Here is a 27,438-nt window from a genome sequence, read left to right as displayed (position 1 = left end):
GAAGAGAAACGTATAGCTAGACATCAAATGTAGTTATATATACATTGACAGCTACACATTAACGCACATAAAGACAGACACACACTCTAAAGAAAAAACTTACGGAAGTAGATATATACAAACACACAAGCTACTTAACGTCTTCCCTATCTATGCTCCATACATGCCACCTCTAAAGGTGATAGTCTACTTAGCACGATCTACACTCATGACCTTTAGTTCTTTGCATGTATGTTTCTTTTTCAAAGTACTCCTCTGTCTTTGTGTCTCTTAGTTTGTAAATAGTCTTCTATATGTAGGTACAATGTACATATAAATAGGCAACTACAAACCAACAGACATAAATACACACACTCACTGTGATAAAGAAACATAGACAAAAGCAGGCATTTACAAACACACAGTCTACTCAAGGTCCCTCTAGCTATGTCCCATACATTTCACCTCTAAGGGTAATAGTCTACTCAGTACCACCTCTGCTATGCCACCTCAAAGGGTAATGGTCTACTCGCTACCACCTTTGCTATGCCCCATAGATGCCACCTCTAAATGTAATAGTCTATTTAGCATCATGTGCACTCATCACCTTCTATTCTTTGCATGTATGTTTCTGTTTCAAAGTGTGTCTCTGTCTTTGTGTCTCTTGGTTTGTAGCTGCTTCTCTATATATGGGTACACTCTATATATAAAGGAGCAGCTACAAATAAAAGAACACAAACACAGACACACATTTTAAAAAAGAAACATAAACAGAGGCAAACAAATACACACAGACAGGCTACTAAAAGTCCACCCAGCTATGCCCCATACATGCCACCTCTAAAGGTCATCGTATACTTGGTACCATCTCTTCTATAGCCCATACATGCTATCTCTTTTTTTTTTAAATCCTCATACATGCCATCAGACTTGCTAAACTCTAGATGGGGTCCCTCTGTGCCTTCCACACTGACATAATCGATGGCCGCCCTCGGTATATCTGTGTCTGGCAAACAGAGTTCACCCAGAGGAAGGGCTGCCTCCTGGTCCCACTCCCGTTCACTTGACTAGACAAGGGGCAAGTTACTAGGAAGGACCGGACAACAAACCTCTGGCATAATCATAGGACTGATGTTATTTTGTCCTCCATATTTCCAAGGCTGCCCATACCTTAAAGCAGCTAGATTTATCACAGGCCATGTCAGACTGACTTGTCATAATAATATTTTTGAGACAGTCCATAAATGTGGGTGGGACCTCTGATTTCCATGCCCTACAAAATTCCCTCCTGGCAATAACTATTACATAAAAAAATCAATTTTTCGGTGGGAGAACTTATACGATAATCCGGTGAGAGTCCAAAGAAGACCAGAGTAGTGGTAAATTCAATTGTTCTTAATAGAACCTCCTCCAGGAACCCACATACCATGGCCCAGTATAGAGTGATCTTTGGACACCCCATGAACATATGTTGATCATCCACAGCCTGATCTTTACATCTGGGGCAATAGTATAACCGTGTACTAATTTTAGACAGTTTTCTTGGTGTCCAATTTACTCTGTAGGTGGTATACAAATGATTCCTTCTAAGGTTTGCTGGCTTAATCACTCTCTGGGACAGAGTGTAGGAATCGAACCACATTTTCCGAATTTCCTCCACCGTTTCCCAAAGATTTTCCAGCTCGGAGTCCAAACATGCCCCATCTTCTATAAAAGCTTTATACCAGAAGGAAACCTCCCGTTTCCATGAGCCCACTCTAGAAATAGAATCAGAAAGTATAATGTCTTCTTCGTTACCCCACAATTGTGTAGCCCACCAGTCAGAGAGCTGATAAAACTTAAACCTCGTTAAAGTTCCATTTGTGAGATTAGAGAGGGACTCCCAACTCATAAGTTGTGACCCCTGTCCCAGATCTCCCTATAGTCTAATACATGCTAGTATAAGTGGCTGGGACAGTTGGTCTAGCAAACAATCCGGGGTCCCAGGGGAATCCCAAATCGGGGCCTGTGTGGTGTAATATGGAATCCCCAGTATTTTCCGAATATGTCCCCAGTTTTTAAGGGCAGTCAACAATATCTTCAGTCGGACCTTCTTGTAGAATTTGGGGTCTCCAAATATATAAAGAAAGAATTCCTGTCCTTGTGGTATATCATGCAACTTTGCCCTAAATAACCTGCCCTGCGTAGATGAATCTAGTTTATTTGCCAGAAGTCTAAAATTCTTAAAATGGAAGGCATAACAGTAGGAGAGAAGGTCAGGTAAAGCTAAGCCTCCAATCTTAAGCCCTCTCCTTAACTTCTTCCACGCTATCCTGTGTGTTTTTGTTGCCCATATAAAAGAACCAATCTTCCCTTGAAGACTGGCAATATCTTTAGCGTTAAAGGATAATGGTATTGTGTTGAACAGAAAGGTTATTTTTGGAAGTATCGTCATTTTTATAAGATTCACTCTCCCATAAATGTTCAATGGCAGGCTCCCCCATTTTAGTAGTAGCTTACTAACTTCCTTCAATACTTTCTGACAACTAATCTTTGGTATATCCGTCAATTTCTGGGTTATATGAATCCCTAAATATCTCATCTGATCTTTAGCTGTATAACATTTGTATTATTCCACCCCATTACCTCAGTTTTTTCCTTATTAATCCTGTATCTTGATATTTTACCAAATTCCTCGGCTAATTCAAATAACCGTGGGATTGCCGTAATGTGATTTGAGGTGTAAAGAAGGAGATCATCTGCATATAGCGCTGTTTTAAGCTCCAAATCCGCCAGATTAAAAGGTAAAATGCTATGATCTGTTCTGAGTGCGCACACGAAGGGTTCAATGTAAACATTGAACAACAGGGGGGACAGAGGGCAGCCCTGCCTGGTACCTCTAGATATGCTAAACCACCCCAAAAGGGCACCATTAACTAGAACCTTCGCCCTGGGATTCAGGTACAGAGATTTAACGGCTCCTATGAAGTTTAATGGGAAGCCAAACTTGTTCATAGTTTCCCATAAGTACACCCAATTAACTTGATCAAATGCTTTAGCGGCGTCGATGGCAATGATAGTAAGCGGCAACTTCCTCTCCTCCGCATAATCAATTGCGCCGATCACCTGAAAAGTAAGCTCATTGAGCTGCCTTCCTGATATGAACCCACTCTGATCTGGATGTATGATTGTTTTAATGATTCTAGCCAACCTAGTGGCCAGAATCCCTGAAAAGATCTTCAGATCTGAATTTAAAAGTAAAATGGGCCTATATGATTCTATTTTTTGAGGGTCTTTATTTTCTGACCAAGATGGCGGGATACTTTCGCCTTGTGTGAATACTTTATTGAAAAGTTTTTTCAATAATGGCCTTCTCGAAAAGGCAAGAGTAGACTTCAATTGGTAACCGTAGGGGCCAGCGGCTTTGCCCCTGCTCATTTTCCTCAGCTGATCCCTAATCTCGCCTTCCGATATATCAGAGGCTAGGTAAGCCTTGTCTGATTCAGACAATTGGTGTAGATCTCTACTATCTAGCCAGGTCCTAACTTCACCTTGTCTCTGGGTGGTATCATCTTGGTAAAGATCCTGCATGAAAGACCTTTCCTCCTCTCTGATTTTATAGTCCTCGGATAACAAAACACCTGACCCCCTCTGTATCAGGCTCTCAATGTTATTTCTCACCCTTTCAGTTCTTGATTTCCAGGCCAGGAGGGAACCGCATTTTTCCCCCTAGGCGAAATTCTGTAATTTACTTGTCTCCCACTTGTCCTTCACGATCTTATCTGTCCTGGCGTTAAACTGCACCTGTAAACTCACCAGCTCCTCCTCCAACTTAGGGATAAGCCCCCTGGCCGATAAGACTGCTTGTTGCAGTTCTGACTCCTTCTCCTTGATATTTTTCAGGGCCTCTAGTTCTATTTCCTTACTGGCCTTCCTTTTATGAATCATCATGGAGCCTAACACCCCCCTTAAATAGGCTTTGAAGGTTTCCCAAACCATCTGCTCCGTGGATGTGCCAATGTTGATCCTAAAAAATTCAACTGATTTTTCATTCAACTCCATCTTCACCCTCTCGTCTAACAACATTGGTCCTTTCCAAGGTCCACCTTCTCTCTGTATTTTTCAACCTGAGACTAAGGACCAACTCCACAGAGGAATGATCAGAAATAATTGTTGGGATATGACTAGCTGACCCTACATCTGTGACTAGCCCTGGTCCACTAGAAAATAATCGATCCTTGAATACTGCTTATATTTTTTACTATAAAAATAGAATTCTCTAGCAGCATCGTTTTTCACTCTCCAGATATCCGACAGGTTATTTTCCTTCATAACATTCCTAAGCACTTGAAATGTTCTCATTGGAGCGCTATATCTTGCTTTAGAGGTCCGATCTAGTTGTTTATCTAGTACTGAGTTAAATTCTCCACCCAATATAACTGGGGCTGACGTATGCAACAAGCTAGCCTGAAGTTTCAGGAGCGGACCGGAGTTGTCTTCATTCGGCCCATAATACACAGCACAGGTGATCAGGTAACCCCCCATAGACAGAGTTGCCACCAACCATCTCCCTGACTGATCGGTGTCACACTTCTTTATCTTAATCCCCTTATTTGCCCTTACAACAATTGCGACCCCTCTTGTGCACCCTCTCTGCCTAGAACATACCACTTCCTGTACCCAACCTACTCTACCAAAAGCTTGTTTACATTCAGTAGCTTAGAGAGGGATTTCTTGCAGCAGAATAACATGAGCTTCACTTTTCATTAAAAATTCACAAACCCGGGATAGCTTCTTACTTCCACCTAATCCGTTAACATTCCAGGAGAGGAATTTTATACTGGGTAGCCCAATCATCTCCTAATAGAACTTATCCTGACCAAATGTATCTTCCATCTAGAGCTAAACAGGTGAAAAAAACCTTCTTGAGCCTTGCATGAGGACAGTTTTCCAGATTCCCCCCCACAAGCCCCTCCCTCCCCCCTCCCTTGAGGAACCCACCCTTGATTTAGGCGTTAGAACCGCCTTTTAGGAACCCTCCTTAGCATCAGCATCGTCTCTCATCGTATGCAGGGATAAGATAAATAGAAGGATATATAAAAAAAAGGGGTAGAAAAGAAAAACACCCGTCTGGCATATACTACATATGGTTATAAATTCAAACATGTTTGTATAGATTGTTTTTTTTTTACCTCCTTCCATTTTCCTCTCTTATATTTTTTTAAAAATTTTTTTTTTATTAAACCTTTATATCTTCCCCTTTTCTCCCTTTATTTTAATCCTCTAGCATATCCTTTCAGAACAAAGCATTTCATCCCACCTCCTTACTCCTACCATGTCTTCCCCTTCTCATCCTTTATAGTGTTCTCCGTGCTACATATCATCTACCCTCTCATCTGGGACAAAAGGTCATCAACATCTTACACTTGACTGCAATTATGCATTTTATTTTTCCACATTATCTTCAATAATGCGGGAAATTTCATTTGAACCTGCGCTCCGAGTGATCTCAATTCAGGCATCCTAGAGCCTAACTCCCATTGTCTTTGCGCTGTTCTTCCTCCAATATCCGAACGGATTTGGTAGGGTGTGGCCTGATAGTGGAGAGTAGCGCGGGTTAAACATCTCCCCAGGATTCGTTTTTTAACACTATAGGTCTGAAAATTAACTAACATTTTCCTGGGGGCCTTTCTGTCCGGATGCAGTCTAAAGGGATCCCTGTGGACTCTTTGTATTTCAGACTCCAAATCTGTCTGGTCGGTCTTTAAGAACTCCCTCTCGTAATAGCTTGCATACGAATCCCTTTATGTCCTCAATTTCGACTCCCTCTGGTATCTTGAGAATCCTTAGATTTCTGCGGGCGTGCATTTCCAACTTCTCGATATTCATTTGTAAAGACCGATTCCGATTTTTTAGAGAGTCGATATCTTTGGAGTTGTCTTGGACAGATTCCGTTAATGAAGTAACTTTTAGCTCGAGTGAACATGTGTGTGTACATATATCCTCCAGTTTTAGTTCAGGGATGTCCAACTTATCATTTATGCCTTTCTGATTTACTTCGGATATCTCGAATTTGGACATAAGATCCCCCCTTAATGACTGCAACAGGAGACTTAGACTGTCGTTATCACTGGTTTTATTCACTGTGTCGGCACCCCTGTGGTCCTGCATGTTACCATCCGTGTGGAGAGCGAGAGGAGGTAAGGAACCCCCGGGTCCCTAGGTGGATTCACAGTAGAGGCCTCATATCCCTTGACTGGGCTCTCCGAATTCCCTGGGTCTACCATACTTTCTAACGGTGCATAGCGATTTTCTAATACCAGGGGGGGGGGGGCACTATGCTCCTGAGCCAGTGCAGCCTTATCTGCTGCCACAACAGGAACCACAACAGAGCCCACAACCTGCTCCATGATTTTAAAATATGTCTTAAGAGATGGAGTATTCTTTTGAGAAGGTTGAATAACTTTAGGACCTTTTAATTTTCTGATGTCTCCAGGTTTTTTCTTTCTTTTGTACAGAGTTATTGGTGTCAGACCTTCCCCCTCTAGACAGTCCAGGACTCCCTTGGACCTCAACTCTTGTTGGGATCTCAGTTGATATCTATTTCTGTTTATCCTAAAGGGTGATGATGGTGGTAACTCGTTCAATGGGCCCAGTGTATTTGGCAGTGTATTTTGCACTATAGGACCTTTGCTACTGTTCCCTTTAAACACCAAGGGCGACCGTGAATTAGGCTTCCCCTCTTTTCCTGAATGCTGTATAATGGGCCCTGTACTTTCTCCCCCCCTCCTATCGAGGGATTTACTAAATGGGCCTCAGCAGACTCCAGATCCATACACTCCAGTGTCAGTTCCCCCCCTACTTGGAAGCTCCTTACCGGGCTTAGACGTGGAGAAGTGGGGTTCTGTATTACCGAAGGGCATGATGGAAGTGCCCCTCCTGACTGCTGTAAATAGCATCTGCACACCAATCCCCGGGACCGGGTGTATACGAGAGCAGCCCGGGCCTGACACCAGAGACTGCTTCGCCGCTCTCCGGACCACTCCACCGCTGTAGAAACGGCTTCCCGCGACACTGGTTCCACCTCTCTGCCCATCCGCCTCTGCAGGGTCCTAGTGCCTCCGCCCTGGAGCGCCGTAGATCAGCGCGAGGTGTAGAAACCGAAAGCCGGGAAACAGAAAAAAGAAAAAAGGGGGACCAATTCAGATGCGCATCGCCCGGAGAAGGAGTACGACACTTTACATTTTCACCGGGTACGTTTCGGAGGTCTAGCGGGATATAATTACATCTTCCCCTGCCGTTTTCTGTTTGTATGTGCTATGTGGTGTGCCGCCTTCCTGAGCTCCTGCAACCGGCGTCAGCCTGCAGCCGCCATGTTCCTCCAGCACAATCACCATCATACATGCTATCTCTAATAGTCTACTAGACACCACCTCTGCTATGCCTCATACATAGCACCTCTAAGGGTAATGGTGTACTCGGCAACACTTTTGTTATATCTATACATGCAACCTCTAAGGGTAATCGTCTACTTAGCAACAGTTCTGCTATTTTACATACTCCTTTACTATAAATATTTAATGCGATTCTGCCAACAGGTCAAGTTACTTTACTAACTGCTAGCTAAAAACACACTGCTACGTAACCGCAGTTATGCTTACAGATAAATATACCATATGAAGTACTTTACTTTTACATATGCATACTATACTACTTTGCAATTCTAAATACAATCACAATATGTCTACTTCTTACAAAATACACACATAGACTACAGCTTTAGTACTGTACAAATACAAAAAATTCATATACAACCCCTACTAAAAATTTAGAAATTAATGACAGCACTTTAGTCAAAGTACAATACCTAACATGCATAATAACTTACTAAACACATATAGATATAACAAACACATATTAGCATATTATTGCTTTTGACAGTATTAAAGTACGTGCTCTGTGCAATAAGTGTTTACTGATATTGTGGACACAATTATAGTAAATATAAAAAAAAGTTGCAGCTACCTATTAGTTTAACACTAAAGAAAACCTAATCTTTACCGTGCACATTCATAATGTACATAGCCACTCACTACTACTCTTTACTCATTTAAGCACAAAAACGCAATAATGGCCACATTAGAAAAATACAAAATACATAGCATTGCTTACTTATAACACACTAAACAACATACCAAATATATCCTTTACAATGCATACATGTAGCACTTAAACTTAACATCCAGTCACTTCATTAAAAGGTTGTAGCCTAAATCAGCATTCCAACTGCCACATACCGTAATTCAATTTTACAAACTTATCCTGCTTATAATGCCTAGTTAGTCCTAACATCCTTCCAGTTAACATTCATAACAATATGGCTTCTAGCTCAATACTCCTTCTGTCTCAATAATGAAGGTCACTTCCTTTAACCAGCGACAGTGGATAGTTACTGTTTGTGTAAAACACACTATTCTATTAAACCTCCTAGCAAACATCTAATCAATTATTTTTTGTAATAAGTTTCACAAATAGCAGTGCATTACTTAAAACATACCAATCAACATGCACTATATTCTATCCAACATATAAACGTATTACTAACACACCTCAGTCTATAATTACATGCAATATTATTGTGTTAGTTCATCTAAATGATAATTGGAACACATTAGTGGTTCTTAGTAAAAGTAGCTCCTCAGCAGTAAGGTACGGAGAAACAATAGTAGGATAGGAGGTAATAATCTATTACCTACACACAATTACAGGTAAGTAAACATATAAATAAATACAACAAAATGTAATGCATGCACTGTATGGCATTAGAGAATGCAGTACACTTAATAAAATTCATTTTATTTATCTATATGTTTGCTTACTCGTCACCCTCCATAATACAAACATTACTATCTTCCACCTTACTCTTTCTTATTCCTACATCACTACTTAACAGCTAATCCCACCACCAATTGCTACTATTTGTAAACTATATTTGTAACACGTTCACACTATATTATAAAAAATACACTCTGCTCTGTTTGTTAAAAGTAAGAAAGTATTGTACATTAATTAAAGTATCACGCAAAAAAGCATTGCAGTGTTTATCTCAAAAACACACACTAATATGCATAACGAATTGTTTACCATATACATATAAATATCCCTTTTCACATGTAACAATTTTAATACATATGAACATATTTTTGGTCTCCTCAGCAGTGAGATATTTTGCAATGTAAAAACATACTTTTTAGACTGCATATTCATTCTTTGTAGAAACCAAAACAGTATAGCTTCTACCCTTACAAAACAGAAATAAAACAGTGATATCCATATTCACAGGTATAAATTAAAATAGCGTTGCTGTAAAACCAAACACCATAGCAAATACCTCTTTTAAGATGCATGCACGTCACATTTATGCTAACAGTGAGTTATCTCTGCATCCCCTTTTGGCACACAATATAATGCAAACACAAAGCAAGTATATTTTAGTAATTATATTTTACAAACCTATTGAACTCTTTGTTCAATTCAGAACTCTTGTCATCGTATCTACTAATGTCCCTTATACAATCAACTTCCACTTAATTCCTCCTTAATTTTTCAAAAATTCATGCCACTCCCCTAAACCACCTCTATACCTTACTCCCTCTTTATCCAAAAAACACTGCTTTATAATACCATTTCACAAACATCAGCCATACTCACAGTACTAATTAACCTTTACACCAAACCACAATACCTTTATAACAACATACTCTAATACTTTACAATTTCATAAACAATCCTATATGTATTCTTCTAATAAATACTTCCACGCTAAAATTTTCATACAGTACAACTAAAGCAGTACATAACACTACTCATTAATTACCTTAACAACACTTTGCACATTCATCCTTTTCTAACTCTTGTATTACATAGATACAAATAACTGTTCTAAGCATATTTGAGTAATTCAGTCAAAATACAATTGTTATGCTTTTAATAACAATTTACAATAATACACGCCTTAAAACAACAATTCATATTGTACATGCAAAATACATATAGGTCAATGCAGGATACTTAAATTAAATACCAACACATACTAAAAATTATATTATACAAAAACACTTCATTTACATTTTCCAGAAGATGTAATTACCAACCAATCTATCAAATACTCAAATACAAACTCTCCTACCTTACTCTTCATACACTGTTTTCTTCTCTCTTGTCTGTTTACGCAAATCAGGGGCCTAAATTTAATACTGTAAATAAATAACTCTGCATTACGAATTTTTATAACACAAAACAATTACAGCGATTCTTAAAAACAATGCAAAGGGGAAGCAATATTTTCAAAGTGCAATTAACTTACTTGCAATGGCTTTTTCCTTTTCTTTTGTAAATCTCTTGTACAATCTTCATAGTTCTGTAAATACATTGTTACAATAATATATTATAACCACATTCACATAAAAGTACTTTAACTTTTGTTAAAAAATAATGTATAACACACCAGCTACTTACCTTTCTATTAGCTTGCTGTTCCATGTTTTTCACTCCACTTAGCGAAGTAAGGCATCAAAAAAATAAATAGTCCTTCACAGGTCCCTAAATTGCAAGCAGTTAGTAACAAACAATGCAAAAGAGATGCCAAGCATAATAAAATACACAGTAACTAAAAATAATAGCACATAATACTTTTTTCGTTCAAATATATATTATACAGTAAAATTAACACATCAAGCAGAGTTAACATTATTTATCAAACCATACCTTCCTGCTTGCATGTTATCCTTTCTTCCTAACTGTAAACAAACAGGTAAACATATACAAAACAAAACATCAAGTACATCAATTTTAGACAACATTCAATATCAAAGCATACCTTTATGGTTGCGTGCTGTGCTCTGTTGTCACCTCCCTATGAAAGACTGGACATATACAATAGAAAGTGATCAAATACATAAAATAAAAGCAATATTAAAGCATACCTTTATGGTCGCATGTGGTCCATTCTTCTCAACTCCGTACAAGGAGGTGCACATATCCAAAACAAAGATATAAAATAGTAAATACATTACAGTAAACACATAAAGTCAAGCCAACGTTCAAAACCAAAATATACCTTCTTCTTCTTTTATTGCTACGTCTTTTCTACACCTGTTAGTGATATAAGCATCGCAAAAACATTATCAATATGTTTACTTGCAATGTGATTCTATTTTCGCAATACATTAATAAAAACATAACTTTTAGTTCACTCGCTGTTACATCTTCTCCAGTCAGGTCTTTTGGGTAGGTCATTAGTTCAATGATGTGTATATCAGCATGTACCATAAATAACACATGCGCATTAATAAACAGTACACTGCAGATTCGCAAAAAGCTACAGTATACACTAATAATAAATACTGCATGCCTTAGATATGATACAGCATAACAACCATAACATAAACATTAACTAAAAATGGAAATCGCACGAATACGTTAACAGTATTCACATACCTAATACATTCACTTCTCCGGACCACTCGATGAGTTAGAACAAAACAAATAAATTCTCATTAGCACTTTCAACAAATTAAACGCATGTTAAAAAAACAAACACCATTACATTTTAAATATTTCAAATAGACAGAATTAACAAATATATAACACATTAAGTTAATTATACCATTCATTTACTAATAACACACTACCACATAAAATAATACAAAAATTAAAAATACATTTTATATACCAACCAGCAAAAATGCAAATAAATAAATATGTTCTAAGAATAAAACTTACCTTTACCTTCCATCAATGCTCCTTCGTGCCCCGTCTCCTCACTTCTCCGGTCCACTCGATAGGCTCGAACAAAAACATTTCTCATTAGCACTTTCAACAAATTACACGCACGTCAAAAAAACAAATAGCATTACATTTAAAACATTTAAAATGGACAGTTTTAACAAATATATCACATTAAATTAATTATACCATTTACTAATAACACACTACCACATAAAACAATACAAAAACGACATTTACATTTTATAAAGCAACTAGCAAAATAGGAAAAAAATAAATGTTATAAAAATAAAACTTACCTTTACCTTCCGTCAATGCTTCTTCGTGCCCCGTCTCCTCACTTCTCCGGTCCACTCAATAAGCTAGAACAAAACAAAAAATTCTCATTAGCACTTTCAACAAATTAAACGCACGTTTTAAAAACAAATAGCATTACATTTTACACAATTCAAATAGACCGTATTAACAAAACAAATATATAACACATTAAGTTAATTATACCATTTATTTACTAATAACACACTACCTACCACATAAAATAATACAAAAATTATAAATAGATTTTATATACCAACCAGCAAAATAGCAAATAAATAAATATGTTCTAAGAATAAAACTTAACTTTACCTTCCGTCAATGCTCCTTCGTGCCCCGTCTCTTCACTTCTCCGGACCACTCGATAAGCTTGAACAAAACAAAACATTCTCATTAGCACTTTCAATAAATTACACGCATGTTAAAAAAACAAATAGCATTACATTTTAAGCATTTCAAATAGACAGTATTAACAAATATATAGCACATTAAGTTAATTATACCATTTATTTACCAATAACACACTACCACATAAAATAATACAAAAATTATAAATACATTTTATATACCAACCAATAAAATAGCAAATAAATAAATGTTATAAAAAAAAAGCTTACCTTTACCTTCCGTCAATGCTTCTTCGTGCTCCGTCTCCTCACTTCTCCGGTCCACTCGATAAGCTAAAACAAAACAGAAAAATTCTCATTTGCACTTTCAACAAATTAAACGTGCGTTAAAAAAAACAAATAGCATTACATTTAAAATAGTATTAACAAATATGTAACACATTTAATTAATTATACCATTAATTTACTATTAACAGACTACCACACATAAAGGAAACAAAATTTCTTTTTTTTTTTTAAAACTTACCTATGCTTTCCCTCTCTGCTCCATTTTCTTTACTCTGTTAACGAAAAGAAGAAACATCAAACCAAACTTAACACAAAACAATCATAAAATAACACTGACATTTTATATAGCTAAATTAACAAAATAGCACAAAGTTAAACATTTTATAATGACAAAACTTACCTTTACCTCCCATCAATGCTCCTTCATTTTGCATCACTTCTCAGGTGCAGTCAGGAAGCTAGGACAGAAAAAAATTAAATTGTTGTTTGCAGTTTCAACAAAGTACATGCACATATTAAAAACAAATAGCATCACATTCGCAATACATGAAATATACAGGATTGAAAAGAATTAGCTACATTTATTTAGTTATAGTTTCCATTTAATATTAGCATAGTACCACACATGAAGTAAAGTGAACTTTTTTTACAAACTTGCCATTTTTTACTTGCTCACTACTCCGTATTCTTTCATGTATGCGGTCATTGCAAGGACAAGCATAAAACACAAGATAATAAAAAACAATGCAGAGTACATCCCTAATGCAAAATATAAATTTAAAAATCCAAACATAGGAGGATGCATTGGGTAATTTGTGTTAAAAAATATGAAATTCCTCAAATAAATATGTTACTCAATAGGAAATCCATTTATTTATTTTTATTTATTTATTTATTCATTTATTCATTTCTGTGCTCTGTCTCATATCTGGTCTCCAATTTTATTATATTCTTACCCTTTATAGACATAAACTGTCAACTGTTTCAAATGAGTTCACCTACATGCAAATTTTTCCCATGTACCCTTGCATCTACCTTTTCACAGCATATCTACATACTAGCATCTAATAAATGTAAAACATTTCTAACCAATCAATTTACAGGCGCAAATACATCACATTCCTAATTGTATAATCATTTTGTATCCATGATTGAAGTTAACACCTAACACACATTACATATGCAAAAATATTTTGCCAAATTACCCACTCTTAGCTGTTTTTACATATTAAAATATAAAACAATAATTTATTATACATTCCTTATACTAGTAACATCTGAATCTTAGTAGTTCAGGACATATTTTAAACAAAACACGTTACATTTATATATTTTTTTAACAAGATTAGTACACTGCTTGTTTTGATATATAAAAGTGAACAGTTGGAACACGCAAACATGTACCTGCTTAAATATTTTGAAAACAGTTATATTGTTTATTGCCATTAGTAATCTTTTCTGCATGTATGCATGGTTGTTGATGTTCTTAAATCTGATCATGTAATTTTGTAGGACCCAGGATTTCAAATTTTTCAAATTACTGTACAACACTAAAATGTATGTCTACTTTACTCTCTGTAACACATATGCTTGTCCCCATAGTCATTGTGCCTTCTGTTATTATCTATTTGTCCCCTATTGTGCAGTATGTCATATTTTATTGCAAGTATACATTCAAAAACCTTCCCAATGGCTACAAGGTTAGCAGGTGATTAACAAATGCCTACATTAATGCCAGCAGGTTCATGTTCAGAATTTATCAGCAAGGTAATTGTTTTAAAAGCAAAGCATATACATCTAGCTCTAGCATTGTACAATGTGAAACAAAAAGCGTTGACAATAATCATAGGTTTTCAACTTAACCAAATGGTGTAAATCTAAGCAAATGTTCTATTTAACTTTTCTTCCTTTTTCTTAAATTATCACATAAGAGGACCTTCAAATACATACCTTTAATATGTATCCTATATAAAATCTTCTCCTGTGTTTAATTTAATAAACTATACGTTTTTAAACTTATCCTTTGAAGTTCCCATGATTACTTACATTTCACAAATTAAATTGTAAAATTTCTTGTTTAAACACTGTACTTTATTCCAGTCATTAGTAGTAATAATTCACTTTGACCTTACATTTTTTTCTTTACTGTGTACCAAAACTAGTACACTAAAACACTGCACCCCCAGTTTCTATTCCTTTTTTGCAAGCCAATAAAAGTAGCCCTCATAACATGCACCCCATTCTCTATAAACCAACAATAATAATTAACATCACAAGATGCTTCCGTGATATGTTTACAAACTGTTTATTACAGTCTAAACACTGTTTTTTTACAGCTGCGTAAAGAATTATTAAACCATTACTGTACATTTTCACTTTACAAAGCGTTTACCTGCATAAGTACTAACTGTACATTAATTCTGTCTGTCTCCTTAAAAAATGTACACATATAAAACAACTCCCCAGCCTTTATGACCACGCAAACATTCACAAGCTAGCAAAGTATTACATCAACAGCTAGGAACTAAAACTCACATCTCTCCTCACACCTTTTAAGTCCCTTAAAGCTTTCCAATTTACATTGTAAATAACTGTAAGTCACTTTATAAGTTTGAACGTACCAATACCTACATTGCAGTGAGCACAGTCCAAAAAGTAATAATAAGGAAAGAACTGCTATTTTTTCCAGAAAACAAGTCACTAAAAGGCTTATTATTTTGTATAATTACTATGTTTACATACAGTAGTTACAGTTTAACATTAATTAATGTAACTAACAAATTAACAGTTTATATATATATATATCCCTTTTTGTCTCCTTTCATACAGATTACTCTACTACTCAAGGCAACGAAATACAAAAAAAATTGTACAAATGACTTAACTCTAGATATTACTTGTATATATAGTACAAGACGCTATTAGACAGCAATTGCCATTTCAAAAAGTATATAATATAATACTGAACACATAGAAGCAATTACATATAATATGGATAGAATACTACAAGCTGGGCATCACCAAGGGCATTCACAATTTAATAGTATATCTCGAGGAAAACAATGCTTACCAAATAGTACTTTTGCTATTATGCATAATATTTGTAAACCAGTGAATACATGGAATTCCAATGATTTGCATTTTATTATGTAGTTAGGAGATGCTTTATATGCTGAAATGCATTCTATTAAAAATGAAATATTTATGCATCCTGATGACGTACCTAAATACATAGAGCATAATAATTACATATACTCTCTATCACTAAAAGAACCTTATTATGGTGACGTACTACATTGTATAACTCCTTCCTACCCAGATATCCAAAATGCACTAAATATATGTATACATCGTTATACTGGCAATTTATTCTGTATGAATGCATATGTCATTGCAATTTTTAAAAATCAAGAAGCATACTTTGTCTTTGATTCGCATAGCCGAGATAACAAAGGAATGCCTCACCCTAATGGGACATGCATTACAATTGTAAAAAAATTCTTTTAAAGCCCTAGTGGAGTATATTATAGAACTTGCAAACAATTTAAAAGCACCACATGAAAATCATGTAGCATTTGAATTAACTCCAATACACATAAAAACAATAGCTAAAAAAAGTCTCCATTCACAGCTTAAGCAAACCATCAAGTACAATGCCTGCACAAACAAATATTCTTGCCACTACAATTAATAGTGTAGACAGTAATATGCTTAAACCAACAAAACAAACCATGCACAACTACTGTAAATGAAAAAATACCATTAGCCAAAAACCAATGTGTACAACACAAAAGACAGAATCAAGTAAACAATAGTATAGATATAGAAACAAATATACTTATCATGGAAGTCATAAGTGCTTTCCATAACGAAGTTTTGTATGGACCAGCGTACATCTGTACTATTTGCAACCAATTATGGCATAAGCAATCACTAAAAAATACTAGAAGTATTACTGAAAATCTAAGATTTATGCAATGTAACATTGCTGTAAATAAAACAAACTATATATGTAGCACTTGCTATAGACGTATTAGCAATGATAAAATACCATCATGCTCATGTATAAATGGAATGAAATTTGAACATATACCAATGCAATTACAATTGCACACTTTAAAAGAGAGATTAGTTTCTCCACGAATTCCTTTTGTGCAAATTAAAACATTACCTCGTGGCTCTCAAAAGTCATTATGAGGGGCGGTTGTTAATGTACCTGCAGATGTTATGACAACAGTCACAATTTTACCAAGGAAGATCAATGATGAAATGACAATTCCAATCAAACTAAAAAGAAAGTTAGCTTACAAATCATTTACCCATTATGAAAATGTGAGACCAAACATAGTAAAAAAAGCAGCACTATGGCTAGCAACAAACCGTGCGATGTTTAAAGAATATGGAGTCACTTTTAATCCAGATTGGGAATATATACCACAAGAAATAAATTATGGCAGTGGAACATCTGAAGATCATAATTCAACAAGCTCCTCAGACAACACACAAGCAGGACATTTAGATACTTTATTAATAAATGAAACAATCACAGCTGATAGTCCCAATGTATTATGTTTAGCACCTGCTGAACACAACACACCTAAAGGTTTATATGAAGACAAAGATTCAGAATTTTTAGCTTTTCCAACCATATTTGTTGGCACTCGAAGACCTAATAATAATGACCTGTACATTATAGTACATTATATTACAATATGCCAATGGGAATTAAGGTGCTATGATAGAAGAGTAGCTAAATCTATTAAATTAAGAAAATTGCACATCAAGCAAATACAAGGGAAAGTAAATATTTCTTTAAGGAATTTTTTCAACAATGGTGAATGTATTACTGCCAAAAACATAACTTAGAAAGAATCTTTAAATATAATGAAGGGTACAAAATATTAAAAACTATTCACAGTTCACCACCATATTGGGAGGACTGCAAAAAAGATCTCTTTGCAATGATGAGGCAACTTGGAATACCAACATTTTTTCTCACTTTATCTGCCTCAGAAACTAAATGGCACCACTTAATATATTATTGCGAGTGCAAAATCTACATGAATGCACTGAACAAGAGTTTAAAGAATTGTCTTGGGTAACAAAATGTAAATTAATACAAGAAGATCCAATTACCTGTGCAAGGCATTTTGATTTTCAAGTAAGATAATTATTTAATTGCGTGATAATGGACAAAACAAACCCTATTGGAAAATTACAAGACTTCTTTTACAGGGTTGAATTCCAACAAAGAGGTTCACCACATATACATGCATTATTATGGATTGAAAATGCACCATTATATGGAAAAGCAAATATACCACAAGTCATTAAATGTATTGACAGATATATAACTTGCAGTAAATCGCAAGAACAAGATTTAGAGAAATTACTACCTCTACAAAAGCATGCACACACGAAAAATTGCAGAAGAAAAAAACAACGCACATGCAAATATCAATATCCAAGATATCCAATGTCACAAACTATGATACTTTAATCTTTACCAAATGATCCTGCAGACAAACAGATACAAAAAAATATTGAAACTATTCATGAAGCAATGAATAGTCCACAGTTTCATACGCTAGATTTTACTCAGTTCTTAGAACTAATCCAAATGGATAATAAGCAATATATTACATGTCTAAAATTTTTCATAGATAAAACAACAATTTTTTAAAAAAGATTACCAGCAGAATGCTTTATTAATAGCTATAATACAATACTTCTTAAAGCATGAAGAGTTCTCGGTCATTTGTATTTATTAATACTAGCATACTAGCCCCCCTGAAAAAATAACTTATTTACTCAAAGATGTAGATACTATAAATTCATTACCAGATACATCTATTAATATCCAATGGAAAATATCATAGCAAAATATTGCAAGCGACCAAAGTCATTACAACAGTGTACATTGACTGACTTTGTTGCTACTTATAATTACAAACCCCCAAAAAATGTACAGCAGGGTAAAAAAACAATGACGATTTACTCACTGAAACCAATTTTTTTAGTTAATATGAGGAGAAAGTTGAAATAAAAACCATACATCAAAACACAAAAAGTATCTACACAGATACAAACTGTACTTTCGCTAAACGCTCATCTAGAAAAATTATACGATACTGTAGATTTAACAAAAACAATGATTCTGAAAACTATTACCCCAAATTATTAATGCTTCACTACCCATGGAGAGAAGAGAGCAAAATAATCTTAAATAGCCCTACATATTATGAAAGATATATGCAAGTGAAAGAAATTGTAGATAATGATTATAATACTAACAACGAAATTATTACTGAACTTACTGATACCGAACATGAAATACTAATAGCAATCTAGACTCAACAATAATATCTTCTGAATCAGCAAGCACTGAAATTGAAAATAATGAAGACCAACTCCAATATGCCTTATCTCTAGATATAGGTATTAGAAGCATAGCTGAAAATGAAACATTATCTCAATGTATCCTAACAGATGACAAATATTGTGAGATCATGCATAGTTTAACAGAAGAACAACTACATTTTGTTTATCATCATTTGCACTGGATAAAAACAAAAGAAACACCATGCTATACATTTTGCACTGGTGGTGCAGGTGTAGGAAAAAGCTTTCTAATTACTGCACTTTATCAAACATATGGGATTACAATACAACAGCTGGTGAAAATCCTAGCAATATTTATGTATTACTTACAGCTCCAACAGGAAAAGCAGCACACAATATTAATGGCAAAACGCTACATAGCACTTTCAAAATACCTGTGTCACAGAATTTGACTTATAAACCACTAACACATGAACACAGATGTAATCTGCAAAATCAATTAATGCATTTAAAAGTACTAATAATAGATGAAATATCAATGGTTGGAAAAAATATTTTCAATTTTATACATAACAGACGGCAAGAAATAAAATCATCTAACCAGCCTTTTGGAGGAATTACAATCTTACCTATAGGAGACTTTTATCAATTAAAACCAGTGTTTGACAGCTATATATTTGAAAATACTAAACACTTATATGGACCTTTAGGAACTAACTTATGGGTAACACATTTCAAAATGTTTGAACTAACTAAAATAATGCGTTAATAAAATGACTTAGTATTTGCAGAATTATTAAACAGACTGAGAGAAGGGAAACATACAAGTGATAACATATCACACATAAAACAGCACGAAAAACACCCAGATGATAGCATTGCAACATATATACCCTATATAATGTCAACTAACAAAGAAGTAAATGCCCACACATTACACATAGCTTTAAAGCTACGCTATGATTTAACTTGTAATGTTGATGTTGATGTTAATGACGGCCTAACTAATGGAGCTACAGGTTTAGTAGAATTAGTAGAAATTATTAATGGTTTACCATATATAGTTTGGGTTGCATTTGATAATAAAACAGTTGGCAAAAACACACGTCAGCAGAACAAACACTTATATCAGTCACATATTTCACAAGTATGGACACCCATTCAAGCAATCACAAGGCAATTCCAGTTTACAAAAAAATGTATTACAATTATACGCAAAAAAATTCCATTACGGCAAGAAAAAACTATACATAGAACACAAGGTGAAACAATAGAACCCCTTTATATTCACTTTAACAACAGCAAAATACATCACTTGCATTATGTTGCTTTAAGCAGAGCTAAGTCTATATCAAACATATACATTCAAAACTTTAACGAACACAAAATTGTAGTACATCCAAAAGTTACAGAAGAAATGCATAGATTAAGAACATACATGCCATTTGAAATATCTGTACCACAATAAAAAATGACACACATTTTAATATCAATGTACAAAATATATGTTCACTACAGAAACATTTGAACTATTTAACATCAGATACAAACATTATGAACGCTGACATTATTTGTGTAACAGAAATAAACGCAACAAAAGCTGCTCAGAATGTTTTTCATATTCAACAATATGATATGATTTTTGATAGATACCATTATAAACAAACAACTCATGGCATTATATTTTACTACAAAAAAAATTCCATTCTACCAATTTATGAAACACAACAAGGTATTGATATTCTACACTTCATACTACACATTGATGATAAAAACTACTCAGTGATAATATTATACAAACCACCACAAGTATTATTACAGACATTATTAGAAGCAATAACAAGCATAACTCAGTTCTACCCAGGATATCTATATATTATTATGGGAGACTTCAATATAGACTTAAACAATAAATGCCCAAAAAGCACAACACTACTTCAGTTTATGAATACACAAATGCAATGCAAGCAACTTATAAACACGTACACAACAAACTACCAATCATTATTAGACCACATATACACAAATGCACAGCTAGAAGCCTTTGGAACTATAGAATCCTATTATAGTGATCACAAAGCATTATGGATTTCAATTTAAAATGTTAATATTTTTTTCATATTGCAGATGGTTACTATTGAAGACATCATAAATAAACCAACAGAAGACAGCAAGCCATACCAAAAATCGCTAAAAGTCAACGTTGTCAAATGCTCCCAAAAAACATATTACAGAAATGCTAAGGAAGATGACAAGGTCTTGTATCATTTAGCAACATGCTATAATGAAGAGTTTTACGACCAAACAAAAGACAAGAAGGGATTGCTAATTAGAAATAATTTTTTTGCTAAAAAATAATGCAGTGATAAATACGAAGCAGACGAAAATTACAGAGATTACTCCAATGACATTATCAGATTTTATCATCAAAGAAGCAGAGAAGATTTTACAACCACCACCACCACCACCTCCAGCATCACCCTTAAAAGAATTAAAAGTTTGCGGAACAATAGCAGAGGTACATATATATATATATATATATATATATATATATATATATATGATGCTTACAGCACTTTGCACCTTACGTGCATCTTACATCACCCATCACTCCTTACAAACATAACACACATCACTTTTATACATATCACCAAATACACAAACAAAAAACCTACCTTTTATACAAACAAAAGCTCCTATAGCAAACACAGCTCACACATCTTTGCACATAACAGTAACTATCCTTAACTGTCTTCCAAACTAAGTTAATAAGTTTAAAAAGCCTTCTACAAATAAGAAAAGTCTTAAAGTTAACATTTTTCGCAGTTTATAAATAGTAACGTTAAAAGTCTTAACTTTAAAACTCATAAATGCCTTCTCTGAATACCAAAAGTCCTAAACTTTTTATTTTTCTCACTTTAACAGTAGTAAACTTAATACTCCTAACTTTACTACTCCTAAACTGATAAAATCCTAACTTTAACACTTTCAATATTCACAGAAAGCATTTAAAAGTCTGAAAATTCAAACTCCTAACTTTAGTACTCCTAAGCTAACAACAATCGTAACTTTAAAACTATCAATATTCACTGAACGCATGTATTACTCTTAACTTAAAACTCCTACCTTACTACTCTTAACCTAAAAAGAATCCTTCCGTAAATAACTACCATGTCCACAACTTGCATTTATAAGTCGTAAAGTTACAACTTCAAATGACTACTCTATATACTAGCTCTACCAATACACTACAACCCACAATTGTACCCTACTTTTATCAAACATTCTATGATCATTTTCTTACCTACTCTTAATTATATTCCTTATTACACAAAAGGATTCATACTTTCCTTTCTAGTGTTTAAACATTGTGCTGTACACTTTTCTAAAACACTATTCATCTTTAGTTACACTTCCCATAAATTACTCTACAAACATAACTTCTATCCTTCTTTTTTACTTGCAATATATACAAAAATACACTCAATGTTCAGATAAGTACTGCTACAATTACTCTAAAAGGTATTCCTCTGTGTAATGCATACTTCAATGTTGTATTTTAATACACATCTTCTCATTTCTATCTTTAGTTCAACAGTGTAATCTTCTGTTACTATCTTGCAGTACTTCAACCAACACTCTGTATATCGAAACTCTTTATTCATCATTCTAAAAATGTCTGATTAACTCCTGCTTTTAGAAAACAGTTCTAGGTTCTTAATAGCCAATGTTGCTATCCCCACTCTATGCCACCTCAATACATTACTTTTTCAATGTACAAAAACATACCAAACATACTTTTTTACTTTCCCAACTACTCCTATCTCACTGAATACTTCTCTGCCACTCTCATTTCTTATATACTACCTCTCTTTAGCAATAACTAATGGAACAAATAATTTTGTATTTTTATTATGTTTACTTTTTGCAGGAAGAAGAAACCAAGTAAATATTTATAAACGGAAAGGATAGTCTTCTTAAGACCATAACACTAAAGGACTTAACAGAAAACATTAAAATAACATTGTGGAGGGAAGCAACGGAATTCAAAATAAATATTGGACAATATGTGAAAATAACTCGCGTGACTGTACATGAGTTCAACTGAGAAAAAGTGATGAACACAACGAGACACAGTCAATGCGAAGTAAGTAATATTGAACCTATTTATTTTCTTACAGTAATCTTGCTTGGATATCATAACTTTACTCTACTGCATAGCAAAGTATGTCCTTAGGCAACAATGAAGCCACACGAGAAATGCAAAATTTAGAACCTACCCTGTACATCCCTATAAGAAGTACCTCTAGTATTAGGTACAAAAACATGCCTTTAACCATAACTCTTAAATAGCTTTTGTTTTCAAGAAACTCTTAAAGACTTAAGAGCATATTTACAAACACAGCATTCAAATTATCACCAGTATATCGGCAAAAAAGTGCCACTAAAACAGCAATAATGGACTTCATAATATGCTCTTCAAAATTCCACACAATTCAAATAGAACCCCAGGTTCCAGTGTAAAACTGAGCTTCTATTTAAATTGTGTACAATTCTCAAGAGACTATTATCAAGCCTGTTATTATCACTTTACCAGCAGTTACCTGCCACCAAAGCAGCAATAATTTTAACGCTATTCTTGTATGCCCTTATGTACTAGATGTTGCAGTAACTGAAATACTTCAGTCTCTTAAGTACTTTCTCTTAGTTTTGCACACCATTATTGATTTCATTTATGTATTTTCTCCTGATCAACACACTGTTAGACTATATTGCTGTATTTGATAATCTTTCAAAGAAAAGTATACATTTAAGCTAACGTTAGCCGACTCTCCAAAAACTTTCATCTACCTAAAACCAATAAAAAGCGATAAGCTAGAAAAATAGAGACTGTATATTCTAACATACTATTTTGCTAGTCAAATGACAATATCAGCAAAAAAGTTCAGCTTTTGGTACATTACAATGTCACCTTCCTTTATAATACTACTTACAAAATAAAAACGTATAGAAACTTTATTACCACACTGTTGTTACATGCAAATAATCTTGCCTTTACAATCTATTCACAGGTAAAAGAAACTCCTTCGGAAACTATTCAACTTGAAATATATGGCATTGAGAGGACCGACCAAGAAACCTGCACATTAACTACCCAAGTATTACATAGTGATATTTATCAGTCAATGAAGATAAACAATGACACTTTGATGGACTACTTTGGGATAAGTACAGATGCAGAAGCATTATTAGATGAACTAATACCATTTCTTCGAAGAACTTTAGAAGTCATTTTCTGCAATGATGTAATTCCAGAAATTACTAAAGACATCACATACGACTAACTTTGTTATTGTGAAAAGTATGACTATGTGACATTTACTACTCCACTGAATGTAACATTACGTTTGCCAATGACAAATATAACCATGTTACATTTACTACTACTTTGAACGTTACAGTAATGTTATGTGAATAAAAATGTAAACTTTTGATTAGCAATGAAAATGTAATCTGTCATGACGCAATGACAGAAACTGCAAAAGAAATCACACCACAATAAAGTTTTTATGGTGAAGACTATAACCATATCATAGTTACTACTTTATTCAATGTAACAGCAATATCATGCTAATAAAAAATAAAAGTTTTGCTTACAAATACAAACGTAATCTGCAATAATGTGATTGCAAACATTACAAGATAAATCACAGTACACAACAGTTTTTACGGTGAAACATATAACCATGTCATATTCACTATTTTATAGAATGTAACAGCCATATCATGCTAATAAAAATTAAAGTTTTGTTTAACAATAAAAATGTCATCACTTTATATATTGTTTAGACCCTCTCGTCCTTTTAACAACTTACTGTAGTAGGAGTCTGCATCGGGATATTGGGAAGTGGTAGATCAACAGAGAAGAGCTAGCGCCTGCCTGCAATTTGTCGCAATCTGTCTCATGCCCAGACCTTTCACTGAACTGTGTTAATAGAATTTCTAGGACTAGTAGGCTTCTAGCACATCACGGTCATGACTGGGCACAAATGGGCATTGTCAACCTCAACAGCTGTGTGAGCTAAGTACAGTGTGGGGTAGAGCCAGTGGAATGCATATTGGGTGTGTGTACAATAACAGTATAGTTCCATATCAGGAGCAATTAATCCACCCAGACCGAAGGGCAAGGTTAACATCTCACTGGTCAGTCGTCGTTGTCAGCCAGCCCATGTCAAGTGCACCAGTAGGGATCAAAGGCAAACACAAAAGCACCCAAGTGAGCTGGATAGGTAGATTAAAGAAAAAATAAAAAAAACTGTGGCAGAACTACCATCTTCGCAATGGCCAGTCCGTCAGCAAGAGAGAGTGGCAAGGGCGTCAATACCAGGAATCGCTCCTCCAGCTAAGTCTCTGCACGGAGATGCCCGACATAATCCAAGTGCTGGGATCAAAGTTGGGTATTGTGCATGGAGGCTGATAGAAGGGGTATAGTGCCCAGGTTCATAAGACGTACTGAAAATAACCGATTAAACAAATAAAACTACCATTCCCAGCCACTCTAACATTCCCAAATCTTTGAAGAACCCCCATCCTCCAACAGAAAAAAAATATATATAAAGGTAGAATCAATCCTGGGGTCAGCATAGCGAGACCAACATCTCTCCACTCCACAGGCGGGATGGAGTGCCGGGCATGGGCTTTGTTACATGCCATTGACAGCATTGTGGCCTGCCCCAAAAAATTAATCACACTCTTATATACCACCATGCCAGACAAGGCGCCTTGGGTAGAACCCAAGACGCTGGAGAGGTGCAGGACGACCGGCCTGGGGAACTAATCAAGGAGAAATGGAAATATTGCTGCTCGTGATGGCCTTTCTCTTGCCGAACTATAGGCTATGACTTCATGTTAAATTTCATTATAGTGTGTCAGTCTCCCCTTGGCCTTTTCAGGATTGGCCTTCTCCCAGACTCTCGCTACTTGAGATTCAGATGTACAAACACTGAGTTTCTACATCTTGCCTGGAACTGTGCAATAATTGAGGACTACTGGATGGAGGTGCTGGACTGTACTGCCCAGGTGACGGGCCACCCAGTGATGAAGTTGTCCCTTGTCACTCTCCTGGACTATGTAAAAGATATTCTGGCTGGTATTCGCTATCTAATGGCAATTATGCTTCTGTTGGCCAAGAGGAGGGTGGCCATGCTCTGGGGTCCCCACGTTCTCTCTCTCCCCTCTCCTCTCCCCCCTCAACCCTCTCCCCTCCCTCCTTTCAAGCCGGTGGCTTGATAAAGGCCCTTCTAGCATGCATGGGCTGGTGCCTGCAGGGCAATGCATACTTTAGAAATGTTTCCTAACTGGTGAAAGCAGTATATCATTACCAAAAAAATCGAAATTTCCAGAAATAAGACAGTTAAATGTTAGCTATGATTTAGAGAACAGATACACATTGATGTCTTAATTTGGTAACAAAATCATTTATTTGTCATCTTTGATGAAGACAGGTAGGTTCCAAGGATCTTTGCTCTGTTTCCATTATTCTTTAGGCCGGTATATGATGTTCTCACTGTCCCTTCTAAGCTTAATTTGTGATACTGACTGTGTGGCTGATTCTGTCTCTTTGAATGTGGTGCGAAGCGGGCAAGGTGTTGTTTTCTTGTAAATAAATGTGCATTACTGAAAGTAATTTTTCACATCGCAGGTTTACCAGACTGAGGAAGAGACAGTCTCTCGTTCAGTTGATCTTTCAGAAGAAGCAGACGAGTCCCTTTGCTATGACTTAAATGCTTCTGCAGATGAGGAAGGATATGATGCTGACAGTGAAAGTAACCCAGACGACTGTCTAACTAATGTGGAAGGCAAGTGTAAATTACTAATATAATGTTATTTCTGAAGTAAGTTCCTCAAGTGTTTGTACGTGCCTGAACTATGTAAGGAGGGCAGTGTAAAAAGTATATAAATTTGGAGCTGTACAAAATTCTTGGTTCAGAATTGGGGCAACTTGTTTATTCTCCCATTTTATCATTAGCCATAATTTCAGGCAAAATAATATTTGAAAAGTAAGGTGCGATAGATCAGGCACAGAAACTTGTGGTCATTCAATTTAAACACTTCAAAGTAATATATGTTTTATTCTTTTTCACAACTTTAATAGATTATGCAAGAACTAGATTCTATCTAGATCCTCCAGCTGACAGTATACATCTTTAAATGTATATGCCTTTAATAGAGATGTGACAACCGCTGTTCCTGGATTTAAATATTTTGTTAACTATATTTTTATTAGGATAGTCTCTCAGGATACATTAAAAGGCAAAATCGGACTTGCATCAGGCAAGAGTAGATACACCTTTAAGAAACAACTCCCAACATTATGATAAGGTATGTTGGTAGCCGCAGC

The 27,438-nt window shown here is 35.1% G+C and overlaps 1 protein-coding gene across 2 annotated transcripts in view; it reads left to right on the top strand.

Annotated features, from left to right (window-relative positions):
• Window positions 1-27,438, top strand: part of LYST (lysosomal trafficking regulator) — a 3,192,287-nt gene that overhangs the window by 404,712 nt on the left and 2,760,137 nt on the right. For both annotated transcript variants that reach the window (XM_078648813.1, XM_078648812.1), the window contains one exon: window positions 26,740-26,896. In XM_078648813.1, coding sequence (XP_078504939.1) covers window positions 26,740-26,896 — 157 coding nt within the window. The remainder of the gene's footprint in view (window positions 1-26,739; window positions 26,897-27,438) is intronic.

The sequence above is a fragment of the Lissotriton helveticus genome, chromosome 6 (assembly GCF_964261635.1).
Source record: "Lissotriton helveticus chromosome 6, aLisHel1.1, whole genome shotgun sequence".
Lineage (NCBI taxonomy): Eukaryota > Metazoa > Chordata > Amphibia > Caudata > Salamandridae > Lissotriton > Lissotriton helveticus.
Note: the sequence above shows the minus strand (reverse complement) of the source record. Positions and strands in the feature narration are given on the sequence as shown.